The sequence below is a fragment of the Theobroma cacao genome, chromosome 8 (assembly GCF_053813885.1).
Source record: "Theobroma cacao isolate CCN51 chromosome 8, ASM5381388v1, whole genome shotgun sequence".
Classification (NCBI taxonomy): Eukaryota; Viridiplantae; Streptophyta; class Magnoliopsida; order Malvales; family Malvaceae; genus Theobroma; species Theobroma cacao.
In genome coordinates, this window is record NC_142646.1 from 4,624,978 (window position 1) to 4,647,161 (window position 22,184).

The following is a 22,184-nucleotide window of genomic DNA, read 5'->3' on the forward strand; positions in this document are numbered from 1 at the left end:
TTTATGCATTTTAGATATGTCAAAGATTGAGATTGTGAATTCCATTTTATGAGTACAGAGGTTAAAAATGCATTTTTCACACTTCAATTGATAACTTTTGACATAATTTTTTATTTTTAATTTTTAATTTTCTTTTACATTGTTATTAAAAAAGATTTATACTAATTATATTTTTTATTTTTTTTAATTGTTAGATAGCTTATTTAAGTGAATGTGAAAAGCCAAGTCATAAAGGAGATTCAAATTGATAATTTATTATATAGACCTGATAATTTTGGATATGACACATTAACACAGCATGAAAGACATGAGTTAAACAAACTTTTGGTTTAGTGTTAATGTATTTCGTGTTTAATCATATCTGACACGTTAAGACACAAAAATTTACATGTCTTAACGTGTCAGACATGACAAATACGTTTAAAACACGTTTACTTAATTGTATTATCGCGTTTAAACGTGTATACATGACACGTTTATTAACCTATTAAAAATTAATAATTAAATATTATTTTAACCTTATATAAATAATTTGAAATAATTATTTTAATAAGTTTTTTTAAATTTTATAAAAGTAATAATGTAATTATTACGATTGAAAATTATGAATAATTTTTTATATTATTAGTATTTGAAGGTTAGATGTTAATAATGTATTTTATCATATTATATGATAATGAATTATATATATATTATTTATATTAAATTTTATTATATTTGATATTATTATTATTTTTGTTTTGTTATAATTATTTTTATAATTATAGATTTTAAATTTAAATAATAAAATTATATTTAATTGTAAATATTTTTATTTAATCGTGTCGTGTCGTATATTGACACGTATAATAAACGTGTTAATCGTATCGTGTCGTGTTACATATTTATTAAACATATAAGTATACGTGTTTTAAATTTAAGATACGAATATTAAACGTGTCTGTTCGTATTTAGCCTTAAAGTGTTTCTTATTCAATCGTGTTTGACACATTTACGACACGAAAACACGAATTGCAAGATCTAATTTATGATGGTTAATGATCTTATGTTAGATAATTTTATTTTGTGGATGTTAATTTTATTATCTTTAATTTTTTATTATGTTGAATATTAAATATTAATTTGATAGTTTATATAAAAAGGCAAAATTATATGAATGAAGGAACAAACGTCATTTTTTTATGTTTACATTATTTATATATTTTATAATTATGAATGAAGTTTATAAATTTTAATATTGTCATTCATAAAAAAAATAAAATAAAATAAAATTTGAATCTATTGATTTAAAATTGAACTAATCGAACCAATTTGATATTTAATCGATTTGATTTTTCTTTATGTTTAATTAATTTTGATCGATTTTTTAAAACTATTTGATTAATTTGATATTTAAATATAATAGATCACCCAATTATTCAGTTTTACCTGTTGATAAGTGGTAATTTAACTAAATGATATTAATGCAAAAGTAAAAACCGCATTTCGAGCGAGCCGCTAAGCGAAAAGGCGCCAAATGATATATACCTATCCATAGGGAATTAATTGTCCTTCTTTTTTAATTTTGTCGAATATATTTGAAAACGTCTAGGATCATCTAAATGGTGAATTTTTCGGGGACGAGCTACCGTTCCAATTTATCCGTCCAACAAGTAGCCTAGCCTCGCCAAAACTGTTGGAAAATTGCATAAAGAATATGCTAGGATGTTGCCGCCCTTGGATTCTGTTCGCTACTGCCATAAATCTTTTTACTGCTGATGTTGCGAAAGCAAACATTTATGGTTCCAAATTGATTGTAATTGAAGATTAAGACGTGTTTCCAAACGCAGATAAAAAAAAAAAAAAAAACCATGGAAAGGTCAAAATTTGATTCATGATAGTCATAAAGTCTAGTACACGATGAGAAATTAACCTGTGGTAGATGACAAACATAACTTTGAGTTTGCATTAGGATAGGTCTTTCTCAAAAAATATTACAAAAGCCATGACTCTGTTTTTGTATCTTCTACCTTGATATTTCTTTTCTTGTAAAGTCAGGGACTCATCCAACCTAAAATAGCAAAATAATTCAACATAGTGATGGAAGAAATATGAATTTCGTCATTGTATTTTCAGAGGAGCAATGTGGTTCAAAGGGCCTAATGACATCAACCTTCACAAAACATTAGAAGATGCTTCACCTGCCTTGGGTACATCCTCTGTCGAGTTCAAAGTACTGAAGCCTACAATTATAATTTTCTTGTTAACAATCAACATCATATTATTCTAGTCAAGCAGTGCGTGCATCAACTCAGCATGAATAGAAAATTAGAATCCATAGGTACATGTCACCTCAGTGCAGTCATCATATTTGTAAGATCGTTGAAGATAATAAGATAAACAAGTTCATCAGTAATCTTTAAGCAAATTACCTGGTGCTGCAAAGCAAACGCGTATTTTCACCATGGGGACAAACACTTTTTGGCCTACGAAGTGAAGAAGTCGTTCAAAGCAAAGGACATGTATTCTAGAAGGTTTCGATCTATATATCCTTCACTAGTCACCATTTGTGAGGAAATTTTTGGTATCATGTTACATTGTCATCTATATTACTGACTTCTTTCATTTCCCATAAACAAGAGGACAGGAAGTTGAACCTGTTCACCAAGTCCTATGTAAGTGACTGAATCCAGTCTAGAAATGGATATCGTCCTGCCTGCTTCACAATCTTTTCTGAGAACAAATGGATAAGAATGATACGACAATCACATTATATTCATTTACTAACACACGACTATGCCCTTCTCAAGTGATAAAGATATGAGAAGGGAGCTGGCTCTGGCTACCAAAACAAATACAAACTGCTAAAGCCAATATATTCTCCATACTGCTTGACTGAGAAATATAAACTTTGGGAGGTATTATTTGCATAAAGGCCGAGCAATCACAAAAAGCCAAAACGGCACTCCATTTACCATGGGCAAGACTCTACCTCTCTCCGTAGTGACAATGCAAACATGAATTTACAATCCCATTTCATTAGCTCCTAGGGACTAAATAATCTTCTTGCTTTGTGAATGAGTCTTCGACATATTGGACACATCTTGTTATCCTCCTCCATAATCCTGCAAAATTTTTGTTAGTGAAAGTTTTAAGAGAATCATTATGTTGTAGAGAGGAACTTTTTCCAATTTGTACCTTTGAGCACAATCATAGCAAGTGGCACAGTGGCCACAAGGAACGAAGAAGCAGTTACGTTGATCGTCATAGCATATTACACATAATTTTGCATCATATAAATCCTCTGAAGAGCTACTAGAGGATCCTGTTTCAGCATCATCATTGTCTTCCTCTGCTGTCGTTCCATAGGTCAGGTGAACAGTTTTCTCTGGCAATATAGGTTCAGTCTCAGTCCTCCAGGATATTTCCCTAACTGCGGTATCAACTACTGTTGTCTCAGTATCACATGCTCCAAGGTATTTCAGCACCAGGAAAATGATAATGATGAAAAAACCTACAGATGACAAATCTATTAGGCCACCAAAGCAGTTAAAAGCAATTTCGAAACAGAGAGAACAACAAATTAAGTTTCAGGTCTGCACTTGAATATAGTACCTAAAATTGCTATGTAAGTAATAACACGAGCAACAAAAGATAGCTCAATGTATGATCCAGCAAGGTCACCCTGAAAAATTAATTTCATTGCCTAATGTTCAGGAGAAATTCGTTAATGATTTGAAAAAGTTAATTGAAGTACAAAAGGGTTGAGGCCTTACATTGTCAGGTGTTGAAACTATGACATACTGAGTGTCAGGAAACAGAAGTTTGAGCCGGCATGATCCATTTAGTGTTGAACACATGTTGCTAGCTTTAGTTAAATCATAAACCTTTGATGTAACATTTAAACTGAATGTCATTATTATGCTTCTCGGATTCGAGCTAACCACACTAACATAGTACTTGTCATCTTCCTCAATGGTGTACTCCGCCTCTTTACCTGAGTAAATAAAAAAAAATTGTTCGGAACTGTATGAACATCATTTCTTGATTCTATCAACACTCTAATCTATCTGAAACTCTTCTACGAGAAGGTTGCTGCATTGGTGCATTTTTCATGGTTTTGCAATCCATGCTCATAAAATTACTTGTATTGTTAGCATCCTTTCTGGTTAATGCTGGTTCTGGATCTCAGATTAGCATTCCTTTTGTTTCTACTATGCTTTTTGAACAAATTTGAAGACAAAAGTAGAACATAACTACACTTGGATGGAAAATGTGAAATGCAAAGTAATTTTTATTAATCAATATGAGCATTTGAAAAGGAGTAGCTGTCGCACCATTCAAATACCAGTTGGGAATAAAATTCTCTGTTAAAACCTAAGACCTAGCAAACAAAATTATTTTCAGTTGCTAAGATAAAGCAAAAAAAATCCTAAGATAGACTGCTTTCCCAATTTCAAATGCAATAAAACAAATCATTATCACATGATTGACAAAGCGCCTGTAGCTCAGTGGATAGAGCGTCTGTTTCCTAAGCAGAAGGTCGTAGGTTCGACCCCTACCTGGCGCGTACTTATAAAACATAATCAATAATTTTGAAATGAAAATGGAGGATAGGACTGGATAGACTCAAACATCATTTATAGCAATCATTTATTTTGTTTGAAATTGATAGAAAAGGAAAGAATGGGTTACCATTCATTGACTCATTCAGGAAAAGGGCATCAAAGGAAGTCGAAAGGTTTGGCAGCAATGTTTCACGTTTTCTTTCTCCTGCAGAAACACGGGCATGTTCTAAGTTCTAATCCAAGTTCCAGAGGGACTAAACTGAACTCAAAAAAAAGAGAAACCAAGACAACCACCTTTCATCATAATCACTTCAATTTTGTCTAATCTACTGGTTTGAGTTGCCCATCTTATGCAGATTCTAGAACCCTTGTTCAACCACAAATAGTATCCCTGAAATTTAATTTTCAATCTTATCAAAACAATCTACTTAAACTCAAACCTCAATTGGTAAAAATTTAGAAAGCATTATTATAGAAGCTGATAGAAACTGTAACAACTCAAATTCAAAAAATCTTATGTTACCTTGCGGCCATATGATCCAACAATCAAATAATTTGAAGAGCTCCAATTGGCTTCCCCGTTTAATTCTGGCTTCTCGGAGAACCCAAAAAGAAGAGCCCCTTTCCCGTTATCATCTCTAACTTCAACCTGTTCTACAAACAGAGAAGTAGCCTTCATCAATCGAGAAGAGCTTGGCCCAAGCACCATACGGCAATCCGCATAGTAGCCATATCGGAGGCTTACTGACACTGCAAAACCCAAAAAAAAAAAAAAAGAAATGCTTTGTTTCAGACCCAAAGGTCAGGGAAACTAGACAATTGCAAAACATGTGAAAGAATTACATGCCACATATCCATAAAGTCAAAGGAGCTAGCAGTCGTGCCCAAGTCTCTCGCCACCGTTGATGTTGAGCATTGCTGGAAGCCGGTAAGAGCCCTGGCCTGTACATGTTTGCTCTGTGGATACCGAGAGAGAGAGCGAGAGAGAGATGTGGCAAGAAGCAATAGATCAGAGGGGAGAGACATGGTAGAGAAGACTAGTAGGTTTTCGTGGTACCACAACTAACCGTTTCGTTTGTGATTGGCCGGGAATTGAATGGCAAGTTATTTTGAACGTTAGGTTTCAATTAATGGTGAATGCCTGATTGGTGGTCTTATCTCCGCCTTAAAACCCCTCTTGTCCTTACTAAGAAGTTTTTAAGAACTTCGTTGCTTGTTTTAACAAGTTCACCCCCTGTCCAAAAAGAGTGAAATAAGGCGTTGGGTTAACAAAATAATTACTACGATTTTCTACAGTTTTGGAAGCGCTTCTTTTTGTTTTATGAGAAGTTTTTTGGTAAACGTTTTGGAAGCACTTCATCTAATTAAAAACTTGATTATAAACTAAGTAGATAGATGGTACATTTGTACCTTCCAGTCAGACATGCTGAAATTCTGCAGGAAAATAGTTCATGGAAGTCTTTTTCTTCCTTTTTTGAATGTTCGACCGTCAAAAATTGACATGATCAATCAGAAATGGACATCCGGTCAGCATCAAAAAGGTCAAAAGTCAAGGAAAATAGTTGTTGGAAGTCATTTCCAATAGCCAAAGGTCCTTTACCTTTGCACCTAAACCCCCAACCTTCTTCACCCAATACCAGCAACCGGCCAACCCCCACGCCCTTTCCCTTCGCCGGTGGCTCCCCCTTCTGTGCTCGTCCTTTCTTTCTCCCTCAAGGCGCGCCTCCACTCGTTTCTCTCTCAACAGGCTATTTCTCACATCACTCATCTCCCTCACCGTGCTTCCCCCACCATCGCCGTTGGGCTTACTGGTGACGGTTTCGCAATGCCAATGGGTCTCCGTCTTCCTTCACCTCTTTGCTCTAAAGCAGTACTCAAGATGCCTAAACCTCCTTCATTTCAACCTTTCTTTCCTTTGTTTTTAAATTTTAGAGCCCAATCACATAAACTACCAAGAGGTTGCTGCATTTTTTATTTGGATTTATGTCGACTTGGGTAATGGGTATATATGGAGATTTTAATATACTTGTGACTGCAACTGAGATTTGAGTTCAAATTGAGTAATATATTTGTATGATTTCTATTGAATGGAAGATGGAAATGGTGATAATAATAGGGGAAGGTTTTCTACTGTATTTTAAAGAAGTTATGCTTTGTAAATCCTCTGGTCTAAGATTGTGAATGCCAAACTGTAAATAAAGCGCACATAAAAAAATGGGCATAATTGCAGCTCTAGGGAGAACATTTGACCCATTTTTCTTGGACTGAGGACAGCCGACTGGGCATCATTCACATGAGGCCCATATAATGTACAGCTTCAGGCCCGCCAAGAATGCAAATCCTTATGATGCCACAGACAGCCCGATAAGAGCTACATTTACAACATTTGCAAGATCACAATAAGAAACAAAAGCTGCATTATCTTTAATCCTTTATTCAACAGAGGTTGCTGCAAGGACAATTGCATGTTAGCCTTTACACAACAAATGTCAATGAAAATTTGGTGCAGAATTCCTGCCATTCGAGGGAAGAGACTAATAGCCGTTTCTGGTCAGATCTGCCAGGCATGGTCCTGTTGGAATGTGCTTGTGAGTTTCATGGAAAATATTCTTGGGTAAACCCGGTAAAAGAGCGTTGCTAAATGTTGACATTCAATGGAGCCTTTCCTCTGAACAAGACAAAGATTGCATGCTAGAAGTATGCAGCCGGTGGCAAAAGGGCGGTCACACGTGTGGCGAGTTACTGGCAGGGGAGGTAGAGAGCAGAGTCAGGGGTTCGAAGAAAACAAGAAATGGGCGACACGTTGCAAATTTGTTTGGCTTTTCTGTGTCAGGGCAGAAAGGGGGGGGGTGGGTATCGTCTTCGTCAAACTCGCCAAAGAAACCACAACTGAAAGTGCGACACCATGTGCTGCCTGGGACCCCTTTAGGAATACATGCCTTTATTTTACCTCGATCAGATCAAAATCAAAAAATATAAAGATGCTTTCTTCCTCTTTTTATGCGAGAAATATTTGCAACTCAAGTTCTTGTTGAGTTCTTTCGATTTCCTTGTTTTCGGACTTCAATCTTTGTTACATATACAAGCGTATGTGGTAGTTTTTCAACCATGTTGAAATTCAATATTCTAAAGATCAAAGAGTGATTAGTTTTCTGAGTACGTATACGTAGGAAAAGATTAGAGAATAAAACGTTAATCCTAATCTTAAACTCCAACTTTTCTAGAGATAACTAAACTATAAATTAATTATCATCATGATTTCAAAGTGATAACTGGTTACTATATCGTTACTATGGTATTAACCATCAATTGCGAGTCAAAGGATAAACTCTTTACAATTTTATTTGTTGGGTTTATAGAACAGTCAATTCTACTAACATTGACTTGGAACAACCTTACAGCTATCTCCTTACCATTTAATTTATCTAGTGCATCAATTACCATAGCAAAAAGGTCTCCCCCAAAATAAATGCATGATGCCTTCTTTTGAGGTATAATAACTTAACACTTCATCTCAGTCGTTTAGGATTTCTTCATGCAACAAAATAAGGAATTAATTAGGAAGACATCCTAAACCACGAAGTGCTTGAGAAATAAACAATCATTTACTATATATTCATATCTCAACGTAGACATAGTCGGGTCAAAAGTTTTTTTTTTTTATTGGTAATCTGCTAACCAATTGACCTTCTTTATTGCAAGTTTAGATATTGAAGTACAAATTTCATGTTCCATATCCTTAAGAAGAAAGTCTTTGGCCTCACACCGCCTTCTCTCTCTCTCTCGTCACTCTTCTGCGAATTGCCTGACAGTGACAAAATTGATTTATTGTCTTCATCTCTTCTTCTTTTCCATCTTTCTCCTCACCTTATCTTACTTTTTAAACCCTTCGCCTTCATTTATTCATTTCCAAGAGCCTAATATCAATATATGTTCCACTCTTCCACAGTTTTCTAATATAAGTGATGGTGATGTATATTTGATCCTCTCCTCTAAATACCATATTTTTCTACTTATAGTCATCTTCCCTAAGCGGTGCAGATTTGTTTCAAAAAAGAAAGTAAAAGCCCAAGAACTAAAGAGGGAATAATTAGAGAGATGGGTAGAGTCAAGCTCCAGATCAAGAGGATTGAGAATACAACTAACAGGCAGGTCACTTTCTCAAAAAGGAGAAATGGGCTTATCAAGAAAGCTTATGAGCTTTCCGTTCTCTGTGATGTTGATGTTGCTGTGATGATGTTTTCTCCGTCTGGAAGAGTTAGTCTCTTCTCCGGGAATAAAAGGTACTGTTATGTATTATCTTGATTATTAAGTTGTCAGATATTGATCACAATCTTAACATGGTGAGAAAAGCGAACTGAGAATAGTTTATTTATACATCCTTGAGTTCTAGCAAAATTCTGTTACATAAGGCTCCATCTGGCAGCATGAGTGAAATGGTTTGTTTTTGGTCTATTGAAGCATCGAGGAGATTCTGGGACGGTATGTCAATCTTCCAGAGCATGAGCGAGGACGGTAAGGGAAGCTCATTTAATTTTTTGGAGTTCTTTTTCTTTGCTGATATTCATATGGTGTTAATTTCTTCTTCATTGATGTGGAAATGCTGGCTTGTTACCATGCAACAATACATCAAGACTGCGTAATAAAGAGGTAAAGACACCTTCCTCTGAACATTATCAGTAGTTGCCCAACATATTGCTTTAGGCTTATGAATTTGGTTAAGATGCAAATATTTTAAATATTAATTTGCAGTTTCTACTAAAGGCACTTGGTAAGCTAAGGGATGAAACCGATCAAACCTGCCAAGCAGCCAGGTTTTAAATTCTTCCCCTCTCCAAATTAAAGCCCCTATATATTTTCACATTGGTGCATTTTGACGTTCGTTTCTCAGTTTCAACTGTTTGTCTAACTAGCATTAGTTTATAAACTTGATTCTCCCTTTATAACGTTTCTATCTTTTGTTGCTGTTATGTGAAGCAGCCCAGTAAGCACGGATTCCCAGCTTGAGGTATTTGGCCAAAAGAACCTTCTTTTAAGCTAATGACTGTCAGTTTCTTTATAATTTCTGTTAAGCAATCATATCATTTCACTGAAATTTTAGGAGTTTCAACAAGAGATCCTTAAATGCAAGTCCCGAATTGTGGACATGGAGAAACGACTAAGGTACTCTTTCATTAGCACCAGTAGGGTAATCAAACCCTAATCTCATTCCGTTCCCTGAAATTAATTAAACAGGAAACGTCTTTCAGGGTATTTGAAGGTGATCCTTTCGAAATCACAACCTTGTGTCAGGCTGAGTTCCACGAGCAGATCCTAGAGGAAACATTGAAGCAAGTGCGCTTGCGCAAGGTATATATGATCTGTTGCATACTTGACAATCTTAGCCACCTAAATATATACGCATAAGAGTTGATGAGTTTATGATTCGAACAGCAAGTTTTACAGGAAAAATATAGTTCGCCTGGTCTACCACCAACTACACAGGTATTTAGAATGATCTTTCCATAAAAACTTTGCATAAAACTTGATTAAAATATTAGCAGTAGTTGTTATGAGAAAAAAAATACTTATATATCTAAAGAATTAGCTTGCTAATGTTATTGCTAGGTACATCTTCCTCCAGAGACTGCAGATGTAAATGGTTTTGTTACTGGAAGTTCAAGCAGTATCTTGGAATGGATACCGCAAAGAGACCCACAGATTCAGATTTTGAACTTTTTGGGTTCAAATGGTCTTCTTCGGCCAAGGTGCTAATAGGAAACTTATGTGTATACATATATAGATTTTAATAGCATAATTAAATTTATTTGTTCGCTTAATTAAATGGAAAAATATTCCTTCGATTAATCATTTGCAGAGATCAATCACAACCAGGTGCTGAAAATATCTTACCACCACCGCAATCGACTCTCCTTCACGGAGAAGAAATAAATGTTGACGATCAGTTGAGCCCTCGAAGTGGTTTGGAGAACGACAACATTGTGCAACGCCCTGAGTTTGGACAAGTTGTTGATGTCAACTTGTCCCCTTGGACTGAGCTCTATCCAACAGGTATTTGTGGACTGAGATGATTTTATGACGAAACTAACTGGTGATGATTGAATAGGCATAACAGATATGAGATACCCATGTCTCTCTCTCGTGGGCTGTGAGGACTAGTTCCTAGCTTCTTAGAAATTTAATGAGGGATTGGAAACGAACAAATTAAGTAGAGGGAATGAAACAAAAAATTATAAATGATCAGTTTTAATTTACTACTTATTAACTAGATGTGAAAAAGTTTTTTACTCATACACTTCATTTGTTAATTAAGGGAATATATATATATATATATATGCTTCTTACTGGTGAACCTTTTTACACTAATCCTAAACATTTTTTTGGACTGTCAGATTTAATTTCTGGAGCTTAGCTAACGTTTATATAAGTGTTTTAATTAGCAAAAACTTAGGTCCTTGAATTTGAACTCTGACGTTAATCAGAACGTAGAGAGCAATGTAACCATTCTATATATGAAATTTGTAACAAAATTGACTGAAATATGTGGTGGCAGGGGATGATTCTTTTCCAGATGCGCAGCCCGGAGGACGCGCACTCCTCGAACTATATTTGTCTCAGTTTACACCCTCATCCATCTCGACAATGAATCAACACCAGACATGATTCTGTAGTGTACTACCCATGGTTTTTTGCTGGGTTTCCTCGAGATTTGGTGTTGGTGGGGTAGTGTCGTGTTGCTTTGAGATTATTATGTGCTTGTATTTATCCTTGATACTGTTTTTTCAGTACGTCAAGCGGTTAAAAGCTAATTCGATCACGGGCTCTTGGCCCAGTGGTCACCCAAAGGGACAGGTTGATTTGCAGGATCGGATCCAGGTCCTACCTTCTTTACAGGTTCATGACTTCATGCCCCTTTAACTCTAGGGGAATAAAAAGAAAAAGCCCCTAAAGAGTATTCACGCCCAAAGTTCCATCGCTCTGATAAATTTTCCCTGAAGCCTCCAGCTTTGATTGCTTCGAGATGTTTGTGGTGATCATAAACTTCAACGACAAATCAATCGTGTGTTAATAATCAAGTTGATTCACTTGCTTTGACCTATTCTCAACCCCACTGAAGTGAAGGAAGTCAAGAAGCGGAGGATAGACCATTTATGAGAGCGTGGCTTTTTCAAAAAATTTTAAATTTTTTATTTATTATGCATTTTTTAATAGAAGACAGAAGGTAGAATACGACTTTTCAGAATTTTTTTAAAATTATTTATTTATTATATATTTTAAATACTTTTTATTTAATAATTAATATAAATAAAAAATAATAAAATAATTTTACAATTAAAGTATTACGAACTTGATATATTTTATTATCAAGATTTTGAAAAACACTTTTTGAATTGTGTTAGATTAATAGAAAAAAAAAATTATCATTTGATTGGTAGATAAATTCGTTTTGTTGTAATTCTTTCGATTTCTATAACAATTGTAGAAAGAGTCATTTAAGTAATGAAAATTGTAAAAACAAAATTTCAAAATAACATAGATGGTGAATTTTTTATAAATAATTTAATTATTTATATTGAATTTTTTTAATATAGAGTCAATAATTAATAAATTTGAATTTAAAAAATATTATTTAGTATAATTTTTTCAAACATTGTTGTAAATTTTTTTTTTTTGCTGTTTTAATTTACATATTATACAAAATTATTATTTATTATAAATTTTTTAAACATTAAGTAAATTCAATATATTAATTTTAAAAATTTTTAATTTTTAATTTTTTTCATCTTTGATTTTCAACACCAATCAGTTAACTCCACCCTAACGTCCACGTCACCCGGCGACGGGTTTCCGTCGTAAACCACAGTGAGGAGACGTGGTAGGTTCTTTGCCTTGCAATGGAAATTAGGTAGCTCCACCTCAACGTCCACGTCAACCAATGATGAGACGTTGCAATGATGGGTCAATAGAAGTTACGTAAGAACAATAATATTAATTGTGGTCGCTAACTTTGACAAATTGAGTTGGGATTCAAATGACCAAGTCAGTCTGTGTCGGTAACAGACTCCCAGCTGGCTCTCGTAGTGTGAATATATTGACCCGTCACTAGGTGATCTTGAGATTGATCACGCGGGATTTCTGGTATTAGTAAATTTGCTAGCCCTGATGCTTTTTAGTTTGCAACTCCGTTTGCAACAGATTTTATTCTTCAGTTTCTTAATTTCTGATGAAAACAATACGGGATTTAATTTCTGAAATTTTACCTTGTATAACAAGAACGCGCCTCTGTCTTTGCTACAAGATATAAACAGGATACTAATTATTAAAAAAATATGAATGGTGATGATATCATGAGATCATGATAGTGCTAGAACCAGATTTGTTTAGTGGTGTCACCCGCAGATAGCTAGTGATTACAGCAAAATTCTAGAAATTAACAGTTTAGCAGAATACTTTCATTTTGCGATGTTTTCATGTGAACTGTGAAGTTCCTAATGAAGCTCTGAAAGTTGACTAAGGGCGTTAAACAGTTACTCTACAGGGCTTCCTCTAGTTTTTTAAGTTTATCAGATAGCAGTAAAAAATTAGAAGGAAGAACTAGAGGTATGTTGCAGAACTGATTCAGATTTTCATTCATTGAACTGCTGATATATATACAAGGCTAAGTATACAAAAATGTCTAGCATATCTTCAGAATTTGGTAGACAAATCTGCATGAAGTATGGCCAGCACTAAGCTAAGTTAACAGACTGCCAACTCGATCAACATTTGTCAACGTAAACAAGCACTAAGTCATCCTAAGCATGCCTAATTACCTGCCACTAAACTGCAGAAGACTGAAGTCAGCATAGAAAAAGAACAAGTCTTCAAAGAAAATTCTAACCAAAAGACACAAGACTTCCAGGAAAATCTCAATTCTAACAAGTTTTATACGCGGCAAATAAAAAGGGCAAGAACTGCAAGCAAGCTAAAGAGTAGTCAGATTGCTATAAATACTGTCACCTACATTTTGAACCCAATACTCGTTCATGCAATTCAAAGAAACATGAATTTCTTTTCCCACCTCCATTTTGCCTTATTAGCTTTTCTTGTATATTCCAAATACATATGTCTTTGTGTGGAGTCAGTCCCTCTAAGCATTGTCACAGACAAGGAGGCCTTGATCTCATTCAAGTCTCAGATGAGCCTGGAGCCTCCAAACCCTCTTTCTTATTGGCACCAAAACTCATCCCCCTGCAATTGGACGGGGGTCCTCTGCAACAAACCTGGCAACAGAGTGGTTGCTCTTAATCTTTCTGGCTTTGGACTCGTAGGATCCATAAGCCCTCAGATTGGCAATCTTTCATTCCTTCGTTCCCTCGAACTCCAAAACAATCAACTAAGAGGTGCTCTTCCACACCAAATTGGTAATCTTTTTCGCTTGAGAGTTCTAAACCTGAGCTTCAACAGCTTAGAAGGTGCAATACCACCAAACATTAGCAAGTTGACTGAGCTCAGAGTACTTGACTTGATGACAAACAAGATTACAGGGAGAGTGCCTGAGGAACTTATCCACCTTATGAAGCTCCAAGTTTTGAACTTGGGACGAAACCTTCTCTCAGGTGCAATTCCACCATCCATAGCAAACCTTTCGTCTCTCAGCACTTTAAATCTAGGCACGAATACTCTTAGTGGCAAGATACCTGGTGACTTGAGTCGTCTTTCAAATCTGAAGTATCTTGATCTCACCATTAACAACCTCACAGGCACTGTTCCTTCTTCCATTTACAACATGTCATCCCTAGTTTATTTAGCCTTAGCTTCAAATAATCTCTGGGGTAAACTTCCCACTGATATTGGGGACACACTCCCAAATCTTTTGGGTTTCAATTTCTGCTTCAACAAATTCACTGGAACAATTCCAGGATCTTTACACAATCTCACCAATATCAAGATCATACGAATGGCACATAACCTTCTCGAAGGAACAGTGCCTCCAGGTCTAGGAAATCTTCCATTCCTAGAAATGTACAATATTGGGTTCAATAAAATTGTTAGCTTGGATAATGATGGTCTTGGATTCATCACTTCTTTGACAAATAGCTCTCGTCTTAAATTTCTCGCCTTCGATGGCAATCTTTTGGAGGGTGCAATTCCAGAATCCATTGGCAATCTTTCCAAGGTGCTCTCAAAATTATACATGGGAGGTAATCGTATTTCTGGCAACATACCATCCTCGATTGGCCATCTTAGTAGCTTGACTCTGCTTAACTTGAGCTACAATTCAATCTGTTGTGAAATCCCACCTGAGATAGGAAAATTGGAGGAACTGCAAATGCTGGGTTTGGCTGGAAACCAGATATCTGGGAGTATTCCAAGCTCCCTTGGCAATCTTCGAAAGTTAAACCAAATTGATTTATCAGGGAACCAATTGGTGGGTGAAATTCCTTCTACTTTTAAGAACTTTCAGAATCTGCTTTCCTTAGATTTGTCAAATAATATGCTCAATGGAAGCATTGCTGGAGAAATTCTAAATCTCCCTAGTTTGAGCACTCTCTTGAATCTTTCTGGGAATTTTCTAAGGGGAACTTTGCCTCAAGAGATTGGGCGCTTAAGAAGTATTGTTACAATTGACCTGTCTAACAACCGTTTCTCAGGCAATATTCCCAGCTCAATTAGAAGCTGTAACAGCTTGGAGGAGTTATTCATGGCTGAGAATATGCTATCAGGTCCAATTCCTAGTGCTCTAGGAGAAGTGAAAGGCTTGGAAACATTAGATCTCTCTTCAAACCAACTTTCTGGCTCCATTCCTGCAGATCTTCAAAAACTACAGGTTCTTAAGTCCTTGAACCTTTCTTTCAACGACCTCGAAGGGGCAATTCCAACTGGTGGCATTTTTAGCAATCTTTCTAGCGTCCATTTGGAAGGAAACCCAAAGCTTTGCTTGAGCTCGGTATGTAAGAAGACCCAAGGTCATGGAAGATTATTAGTCAAAGTTTATGTTAGTATCACTATAATTATAACTTTAGCTGCGTGCTTTATTGTTGGCTTGTTGCTCTACAAAAAGAAAAGCAAGGTAAATATCACGGAAATTTCTGAATTGCTCAAGGAGCAGCATCAAATAATCTCTTATGATGAGATTCGTAGAGCAACTGATAGTTTCAACCCTGAAAATTTGATTGGAAGTGGGAGCTTTGGGTCAGTGTATAAAGGGTGTCTTAGAGATGGTGTTCGTGTTGCAGTCAAAGTCCTTAAGAAGGAAAGGACAGGATCTTGGAAGAGTTTTCTAGCAGAATGTGAAGCTCTGAGAAATGTGAGGCACCGCAATCTTGTCAAACTAATCACATCATGCTCAAGCTTGGACTTTCAAAACATGGAATTTCTAGCCTTAGTGTACGAGTTCCTTGTTAATGGAAGCGTTGAAGACTGGATTGAAGGCAAGAGAAGGAACACAAATGGAGATGGGTTGAATATTATGGAAAGATTGAATGTGGCCATTGATGTTGCGAGTGCATTGGATTACATGCACCATGATTGTGAAGTTCCAGTGGTGCATTGTGATTTGAAGCCCAGCAACATTCTTTTAGATGAAGACATGACTGCCAAAATAGGAGATTTTGGGTTAGCCAGGTTGCTCATGGAGAGTTCAGAGGCTCAACAGTCCCTTGGCTCCACGTATGACCTAAAGGGTTCTATTGGTTACATACCTCCAGGTTAGTAACAAGTTAACAATTCTCCTCATAGTTTGCCATCTGCAAATAAATCATAAATTCTTCTACTGTGTTTTCATATACGGTTATTCAAGTCCATCATGCAAATTTTGAAAAATTTTGTTCACCACATATAAATTTCATTAACGTGAATGGTGTATATGGCTGGTGCTGTAGAGTATGGGCTTGGGAAGAAGCCGTCAAAAGCAGGAGATGTATACAGCTACGGAGTAATGTTGCTAGAGCTATTTACTGGGCGGAGACCAACACATGAGAGCTTTGTGGGAGAACTAAATCTAATCAAATGGGTGCAGTCAGCCTTTCCCTCCAGCATGTTGCAAATTCTGGATCCTGAACTGCTACCTTTGATGAAAAACCTGCAGAATGACAGCCAACCCATAAACCCTGAAATACAGCTTGATTGCTTGACCACAATCTTTGGAGTTGGACTATCTTGCACCACGGTTTCCCCTGATGGTCGGATAAGCATGAGAGATGCTCATCGCAAGCTTAAAACTGTCAAAGACACTCTCAACAACCGTTCACCTGCCAAGAATACGGAGCATGGATGATGGAAATACTATGTCTTGTATAATCGTCGATTATTATACCATATATAGATGGCTGAACCAAGCTTTGGTTAAACACTTTTGATACTTTGAAATATAATACTACTAGTCTACTACTCATCGTGAGCTTTGGTTAGCTTCCTCCCAAAGCCCTGATTGTGTCTGTATTGGATTAGCCTTGTGGCCAAGGCCTGTTTATCTGTGTACTACTTTTCTTTTTTGGGGGTCAATATATATGGTAATGAAACAAAATATATAAATTTTTAATGCTAGTACCTTACTTCGTGTGGAAATACGAGAAAATTTAAAAAAGTGAAGAGATTCAAATTTTAAATATAATCTCTCTAAGAAGGAATTGCAATCATGAGATTAACTTTTAGTTATGAATTAATACTATTTAAAATCAATAGGCTTGACGTTTTGCCATTTATTGACATATTTCACCGATGATAGATGCATGAAACTGCTTTGTCATTTTACCAACCATAATCAATGGTTATTTAATTTCTTATTCTTTCATTTCACCGTACATTATCAAGTGACCTAATTATTAAAAATGATATCAACAACAAGGCAGGTCTTCTGAGAGCTGTTTTAATCTTTATCACAAATATTTGATTAAGTTAGAATTTAATATATATATATATATATATGTTATTAAAAAACTAGTTTATATAAATATTTTAAAGAATAATTTTTTGAAATTTTTATTAACTATCATTTATAAATAAATAATGGTCAAACTTGTAAAAAAATTAATTGGGAAAAATTAAATCCAAGCGCTATTTATTAGAGGAAAGGGATATTAATTTTGTTGATAGTATTTGTAATAGTTCGAGAAAATACTAACATATCATTATATGATAAATGATTCTATTAAGATATAATATTAAAAAAGAGTCTTTGAACTATTTTGAAAATTTAAATAAAATTTTTTATTAGTTCAATCAAGCTATTAAGTCAAATAGGTTATTTTGATTAATAATTGATTAATTGTTATTAGTCAAAATGTCATTTGTCATTAGTTATTTTTTTTCATTTAGGAAAAAGGAGATTCAAACCCTACTTTTTAAGTAAATAGATCATACACTGAAAATACTAACATATCATTATATGACAAATGATTCTATTAAGATATAATATTAAAAGAAGTCTTTGAATTATTTTGAAAATTTAAATAAATTTTTTTATTAATTCAATCAAGCTATTAGGTCAAATAGTTCATATTGATTAATAATTGATTAATTGTTATTAGTTAAAATGTCATTTGTCATTTTTCTTATATTTAAGTAGAGAAATTATGCACAAATCAATGAACTAAATGCTCAAGTGCATTTGCTATTTTATAAGTGTTGACATGATATTATGACATATCATAATGAATGATAATAAGACACAATAATATGATAATATGACATTTTCATACTTCACATCAACATCATATTAACGCTATATGATATAAAAATAACAAGTGAACTTTTGATTAAGGAGAATTAATCAATTTAGTATTAAAGATTTACTTGATTTAAAATAAAAATATATAATTTTAATTGAATATAATAAAATAATAATAATAATAATAACTTATTTAATTTTTTTTAATAATTTAGAGATTTTTAAAATGTTATGCCATCTATTAACTACTTTAAGTTCTACAAATATCTTAGAAATCAATTTTAATAAATTATTTTTTGTGTTGATCTGTGTGAGTTAAATTTCAAAGTTGTGTGATTGGCTTAGGAGGAAAATATATGGCAATCTTTGTTTCTGTCCAAGCAAAATTCTATCTATCAGCAAGGGCTTAGATTAAGTAATTAAAAAATTTTCAACCTATTTTTGTACTAAGTTTTGTTTTCTTTAATTTGAATTTGAATAATATATTCGTCTAGGAAGAGATGATTGAACAGTGTATTTGAAAAAAAAAATAAAAAATATAGTAAACTAGTTATATCAGTTTTGTTTTTGTATAAAAGACGGGATTTCTTAAACAAAAACCACAAAATTCTTGATTAACATTTATTCAGTATAACAAAAACGGGATACTGCCAAATTTCATTGGAAAGATAACGTGTATGAAAATTTTCTAAAAAAATTATGGTTTATTTCTATTTAGATAAATAACAAATTTGAAAAATTTATCAAAACTTTAATTGTTCAACAACAATTGAAGTAAAGTTTATGGATTTAAAACTATAAAATGAGATTTAGCAATACTCTAAATTTCAAAGCCGAATTTATTCACAAGCTTCACATAAATAAATTGGCTTAAATCTTGCTTGTAATAATAGTAGTAGAAAATTTACGACCGTAGTTAAATGAACAGGAAGAAGAGGAAGGAGCACATGGCCGAAAATTCTGCCGCGCTCTGAAATTTTGGTCACTTTGGGTCTTTACTCTCTCTGACCTTTCAAAAAGAATTCAGGGGCAGCGGGGCGGCTGAATTATGGAAAAGTTGAGATAAGCCCGCGATGGTTTTTAATTAAGGGAAGAAAGCCCCCCGCCCCTCCCCCAAATCCCCAAAAAAGCTCTTTGTCTATCCTGTTTTCAAATTTAAAAAAAAGAAAAGAAAAAAAGAATGGAGCCCGCAAAACGCAAAACCCACCAAAACGTTAAAAACTTAAAAAAAAAAACCACGCATGAAACTCAAAACTTAGCGCAGAGTTTACCAAATACCGCCAAGTCCAACCCCCAAGTTTTCAAAACAAAAACCAAAATGGCGCTTCTCATTTCACCCCTTTTATTCCCCCGGACTCTCCCTCTCTTTCCTTCACTACTAAAGCTCCCGACTCTCTCTCTCTGCAACTGCAAAAACAAAAGGGTTAGCTGAAGAGGGAGTGAGTTAGAGGCAATGGCCGATCAGGAGAACTGTGCGAGAGTGACGAGGGCGGCAGCCAAGAAGAGGGCTGCCGAGGCGGCGGGGATAATGGAGGAGAGGGTGACGAACAAGAAGAGGGTTGTTTTGGGGGAGCTTTCCAACTTGTCTAACGTTCTTTCGGTGAATAAAGCGCTGGGGAAGGAGAACCGGAAGCAGCAGCCTAAAGTGAAGGGGAAGGCAAAGACGAGAGTCGCAAAGCCAGCGTTGAAGGAGAAGAAAGAGGAAGCTCAAGATGAAAAAGATGTGGATATTGATGCTAAATCTGATAACCCACAAATGTGTGCGCATTATGTGTCTGATATCTATGAATATCTTCACCAAATGGAGGTATTTCTCTCCCTACTTAACAAGAATTGGTTAAGGCTTCACAAATATATGTTCTGTCCTAAGCAATGAATCTTTTCGGATTTAGAAACCTAGTTTTCCCTTCTCCTGATCTAAATGATATGAGGCATTGTTTGAAAAGTTTTGGGCTTTATGTTGGGATATTGATTTAATTTGGCCATGGTAATTGAAATAGGTGATTTGGGTTTGAATAGGCTGATAACTTTGGCAATAGCCAATAGGGTTTTGGGTATGTTAATAATGGCTATTGACAATTGGGTGATGTCTGCTGAAAATGCTAAAAGGCTTTTTTTTTTCCTTTTATGATGCAATTAATATTAGGTGGATCCGAAGAGAAGACCTTTACCTGATTATATTGAGAAGGTACAGAAGGATGTTACCGCAAATATGAGAGGGATTTTGGTGGATTGGCTAGTAGAAGTTGCAGAGGAATACAAGCTTGTTTCAGATACTTTATATATGACCATTTCTTACATCGATAGATTCTTATCGTTAAATACTCTAAATAGGCAAAGGCTTCAGCTACTGGGTGTATCTTCAATGCTCATTGCCTCGTAAGCTTCTGATTTCTTTGATATGTTGGTGGTTTTTTCATGGAAATTATTGTTAGATTTGGACTTACTTTTTGTTTTATTGTTTCAAGTAGAAAGTATGAGGAAATCAATCCTCCAAATGTGGAAGATTTTTGCTATATAACGGATAATACATACACTAAAGATGAGGTAAGATCTTTATCCTTTTTTCTATTGCCTTTTTCCTTTTAATTTTCCATTTGTATAGTACATTGCTTTCCTTCATTAATTAAAGTTGTTGGTTAAATGTGAAGGTAGTGAAAATGGAGGCAGATATACTCAAGTCCTTGAAGTTTGAATTGGGCAATCCTACAATTAAAACATTTCTGAGGTAAGAGGGGGTTTATCTTGACAATAGATAGCAGTTAATGGCAACTACTAAAGCTTGATGCTTTACTGAACTGACTTGTATTTGTGTTTACCTTGATGTTTTTCAGGAGACTTACCAGAGTTGCACAAGAGGATAACAAGGTAAGAAAAAATCCCCATCTCTTGTGCATTTGTTCTGAAAGTCATGGCTACTATTATCTGTCATTGACTGTATAATTGCTTTGGTCTTCTACAGGCTTCCAGCTTGCAGCTAGAGTTCCTTGGATATTACCTTGCAGAGTTGAGTTTGTTGGACTATGGATGTGTAAAATTTTTACCGTCTATGGTTGCTGCTTCTGTTACTTTTCTTACAAGATTCATAATTCAACCAAAGAGACATCCTTGGGTAAGAGTTTGTTCTCTCATGACATTTTATGGTCTTGATTTGTCCTTGGCTAGAAAATATTTACTTATCATTTGTGTTCTGCAGAGCTCTGCTGTGCAACAATACTCAGGTTACAAAGCATCTGATCTAAAAGAATGTGTCCTTATCATACATGACTTGTATTTGAGTAGAAGAGGAGGTGCACTTCAAGCAGTTAGAGAAAAATACAAGCAGCATAAGGTATGTACATGTAATACCAGGCATTGATATGATTACATTTTATTTTGTTGTAATCTAATTGAAATAAAATTGATTCTTCTGGAAACAGTTCAAATGCGTGGCAATGATGCCTGCTTCTCCGGAGATTCCCGCTTCTTATTTTGAAGATGTTCAAGAAGTTGATATTTCCTATGCTGAAGATGTTCAAGTGGTGAAAGTTTGACATATTTGATTTATGATTGGTGTACACTTCTGTCATTCAACCTCTTGGAGAAGGCCTTAAAGTGAGGGAAACTGAATTGTCAAACACCAAGAGACTGACACTTGAGCTTGCTAACTTGATTGGTTGAAGGACTCTTAACTGATGTGGTACCTATGATGTAATTGGTTAATGCTTGGAGATGTATATCTGTCATTGGCAGTAATGCTGACCTGGGAAGTGTTTTGAATATGAGCAGAACCTTAGTATGTTAGCGATTCTTAGAACAATGATAAATCCTGTTGACTGAGAGGTTGTAAGTGGTTTTTTTAGCTTCTTCTGATTTTGAAAAGTTGAATGGTCGAGAGATGTTCTTTTTTCTATCAGTTTTTCCAGCCTTGTGGTTGAATGATGTAAAAATTATTTTGTTGATAAATGATTATCTTCCTCAAGAAGTATTGAAATTCATACTCTTAC

At 35.0% G+C, this 22,184-nt stretch overlaps 4 protein-coding genes and 1 non-coding gene across 10 annotated transcripts; 4 read left to right on the top strand and 1 right to left on the bottom strand.

The window, feature by feature from the left end:
- Positions 1–2,484: 2,484 nt before the first annotated feature.
- LOC18592028 (E3 ubiquitin-protein ligase APD2-like) lies at positions 2,485–5,590 on the bottom strand. Of its 3 annotated transcripts, none has more exons than XM_088809333.1 (8): positions 5,432–5,590; positions 5,071–5,297; positions 4,842–4,938; positions 4,675–4,752; positions 3,756–3,976; positions 3,595–3,664; positions 3,178–3,493; positions 2,485–3,104 (listed from the first exon to the last, which is right to left on the bottom strand). In XM_088809333.1, exons 1-8 carry the CDS (start codon positions 5,571–5,573, stop codon positions 3,026–3,028), a joined length of 1,230 nt encoding a protein of 409 aa, XP_088665459.1. In that variant the 5' UTR covers positions 5,574–5,590; the 3' UTR covers positions 2,485–3,025. The 3 variants fall into 3 exon arrangements, with proteins under 3 accessions (XP_088665459.1, XP_007018571.2, XP_007018572.2); XM_007018509.3 differs by having other exon boundaries at positions 5,395–5,585; XM_007018510.3 differs by having other exon boundaries at positions 5,391–5,532.
- On the top strand, positions 4,477–4,549 carry TRNAR-CCU (transfer RNA arginine (anticodon CCU)). Its single transcript has one exon. It is a non-coding gene; the product is annotated as a tRNA-Arg (tRNA).
- A 2,921-nt stretch (positions 5,591–8,511) lies between the features above and the next one.
- On the top strand, positions 8,512–11,392 carry LOC18592030 (agamous-like MADS-box protein AGL66). Of its 3 annotated transcripts, none has more exons than XM_018125424.2 (11): positions 8,512–8,830; positions 9,009–9,062; positions 9,182–9,197; positions 9,300–9,361; positions 9,525–9,555; positions 9,649–9,710; positions 9,797–9,896; positions 9,993–10,031; positions 10,155–10,294; positions 10,405–10,598; positions 11,101–11,392. In XM_018125424.2, the coding sequence occupies exons 1-11, from the start codon at positions 8,646–8,648 to the stop codon at positions 11,208–11,210; spliced, it is 993 nt and encodes a 330-aa protein (XP_017980913.1). In that variant the 5' UTR covers positions 8,512–8,645; the 3' UTR covers positions 11,211–11,392. The 3 variants fall into 3 exon arrangements, with proteins under 3 accessions (XP_017980913.1, XP_017980912.1, XP_007018574.2); XM_018125423.2 differs by having other exon boundaries at positions 8,514–8,830; positions 9,981–10,031; XM_007018512.3 differs by having other exon boundaries at positions 8,515–8,830; positions 9,528–9,555; positions 9,981–10,031.
- A 2,020-nt stretch (positions 11,393–13,412) lies between these two features.
- Positions 13,413–17,075, top strand: LOC18592031 (uncharacterized). The gene is made up of 2 exons (XM_018125665.2): positions 13,413–16,237; positions 16,412–17,075. The coding sequence occupies exons 1-2, from the start codon at positions 13,591–13,593 to the stop codon at positions 16,804–16,806; spliced, it is 3,042 nt and encodes a 1,013-aa protein (XP_017981154.1). The 5' UTR covers positions 13,413–13,590; the 3' UTR covers positions 16,807–17,075.
- Positions 17,076–19,513: 2,438 nt separating this feature from the next.
- LOC18592032 (putative cyclin-A3-1) lies at positions 19,514–22,175 on the top strand. 2 transcript variants are annotated; one of them, XM_018125666.2, is made up of 8 exons: positions 19,514–20,005; positions 20,345–20,577; positions 20,667–20,745; positions 20,850–20,926; positions 21,033–21,066; positions 21,161–21,310; positions 21,395–21,529; positions 21,618–22,175. In XM_018125666.2, exons 1-8 carry the CDS (start codon positions 19,652–19,654, stop codon positions 21,729–21,731), a joined length of 1,176 nt encoding a protein of 391 aa, XP_017981155.1. In that variant the 5' UTR covers positions 19,514–19,651; the 3' UTR covers positions 21,732–22,175. The 2 variants fall into 2 exon arrangements, with proteins under 2 accessions (XP_017981155.1, XP_007018576.2); XM_007018514.3 differs by having other exon boundaries at positions 19,516–20,005; positions 20,670–20,745.
- The last annotated feature ends 9 nt before the right edge of the window (positions 22,176–22,184 follow it).

What these genes read in the sequence shown, in the direction of transcription:
- LOC18592032 (XM_018125666.2), top strand. Translation starts at nt 19,652, where the DNA reads ATGGCCGATCAGGAGAACTGTGCGAGAGTGACGAGGGCGGCAGCCAAG. An exon ending in TCTTCAATGCTCATTGCCTC is followed by an intron (nt 20,578 to 20,666) that starts GTAAGCTTCTGA and finishes TATTGTTTCAAG; the next exon opens with TAGAAAGTATGAGGAAATCA. An exon ending in AACCAAAGAGACATCCTTGG is followed by an intron (nt 21,311 to 21,394) that starts GTAAGAGTTTGT and finishes TGTGTTCTGCAG; the next exon opens with AGCTCTGCTGTGCAACAATA.
- LOC18592031 (XM_018125665.2), top strand. Translation starts at nt 13,591, where the DNA reads ATGAATTTCTTTTCCCACCTCCATTTTGCCTTATTAGCTTTTCTTGTA. An exon ending in TATTGGTTACATACCTCCAG is followed by an intron (nt 16,238 to 16,411) that starts GTTAGTAACAAG and finishes CTGGTGCTGTAG; the next exon opens with AGTATGGGCTTGGGAAGAAG.
- LOC18592028 (XM_088809333.1), bottom strand. Translation starts at nt 5,573, where the DNA reads ATGTCTCTCCCCTCTGATCTATTGCTTCTTGCCACATCTCTCTCTCGC. An exon ending in TTGGATCATATGGCCGCAAG is followed by an intron (nt 4,939 to 5,070) that starts GTAACATAAGAT and finishes ATTAAATTTCAG; the next exon opens with GGATACTATTTGTGGTTGAA. An exon ending in TGAAGTGATTATGATGAAAG is followed by an intron (nt 4,753 to 4,841) that starts GTGGTTGTCTTG and finishes GTGTTTCTGCAG; the next exon opens with GAGAAAGAAAACGTGAAACA.
- LOC18592030 (XM_018125423.2), top strand. Translation starts at nt 8,646, where the DNA reads ATGGGTAGAGTCAAGCTCCAGATCAAGAGGATTGAGAATACAACTAAC. An exon ending in GCACGGATTCCCAGCTTGAG is followed by an intron (nt 9,556 to 9,648) that starts GTATTTGGCCAA and finishes CTGAAATTTTAG; the next exon opens with GAGTTTCAACAAGAGATCCT. An exon ending in AATGGTCTTCTTCGGCCAAG is followed by an intron (nt 10,295 to 10,404) that starts GTGCTAATAGGA and finishes AATCATTTGCAG; the next exon opens with AGATCAATCACAACCAGGTG.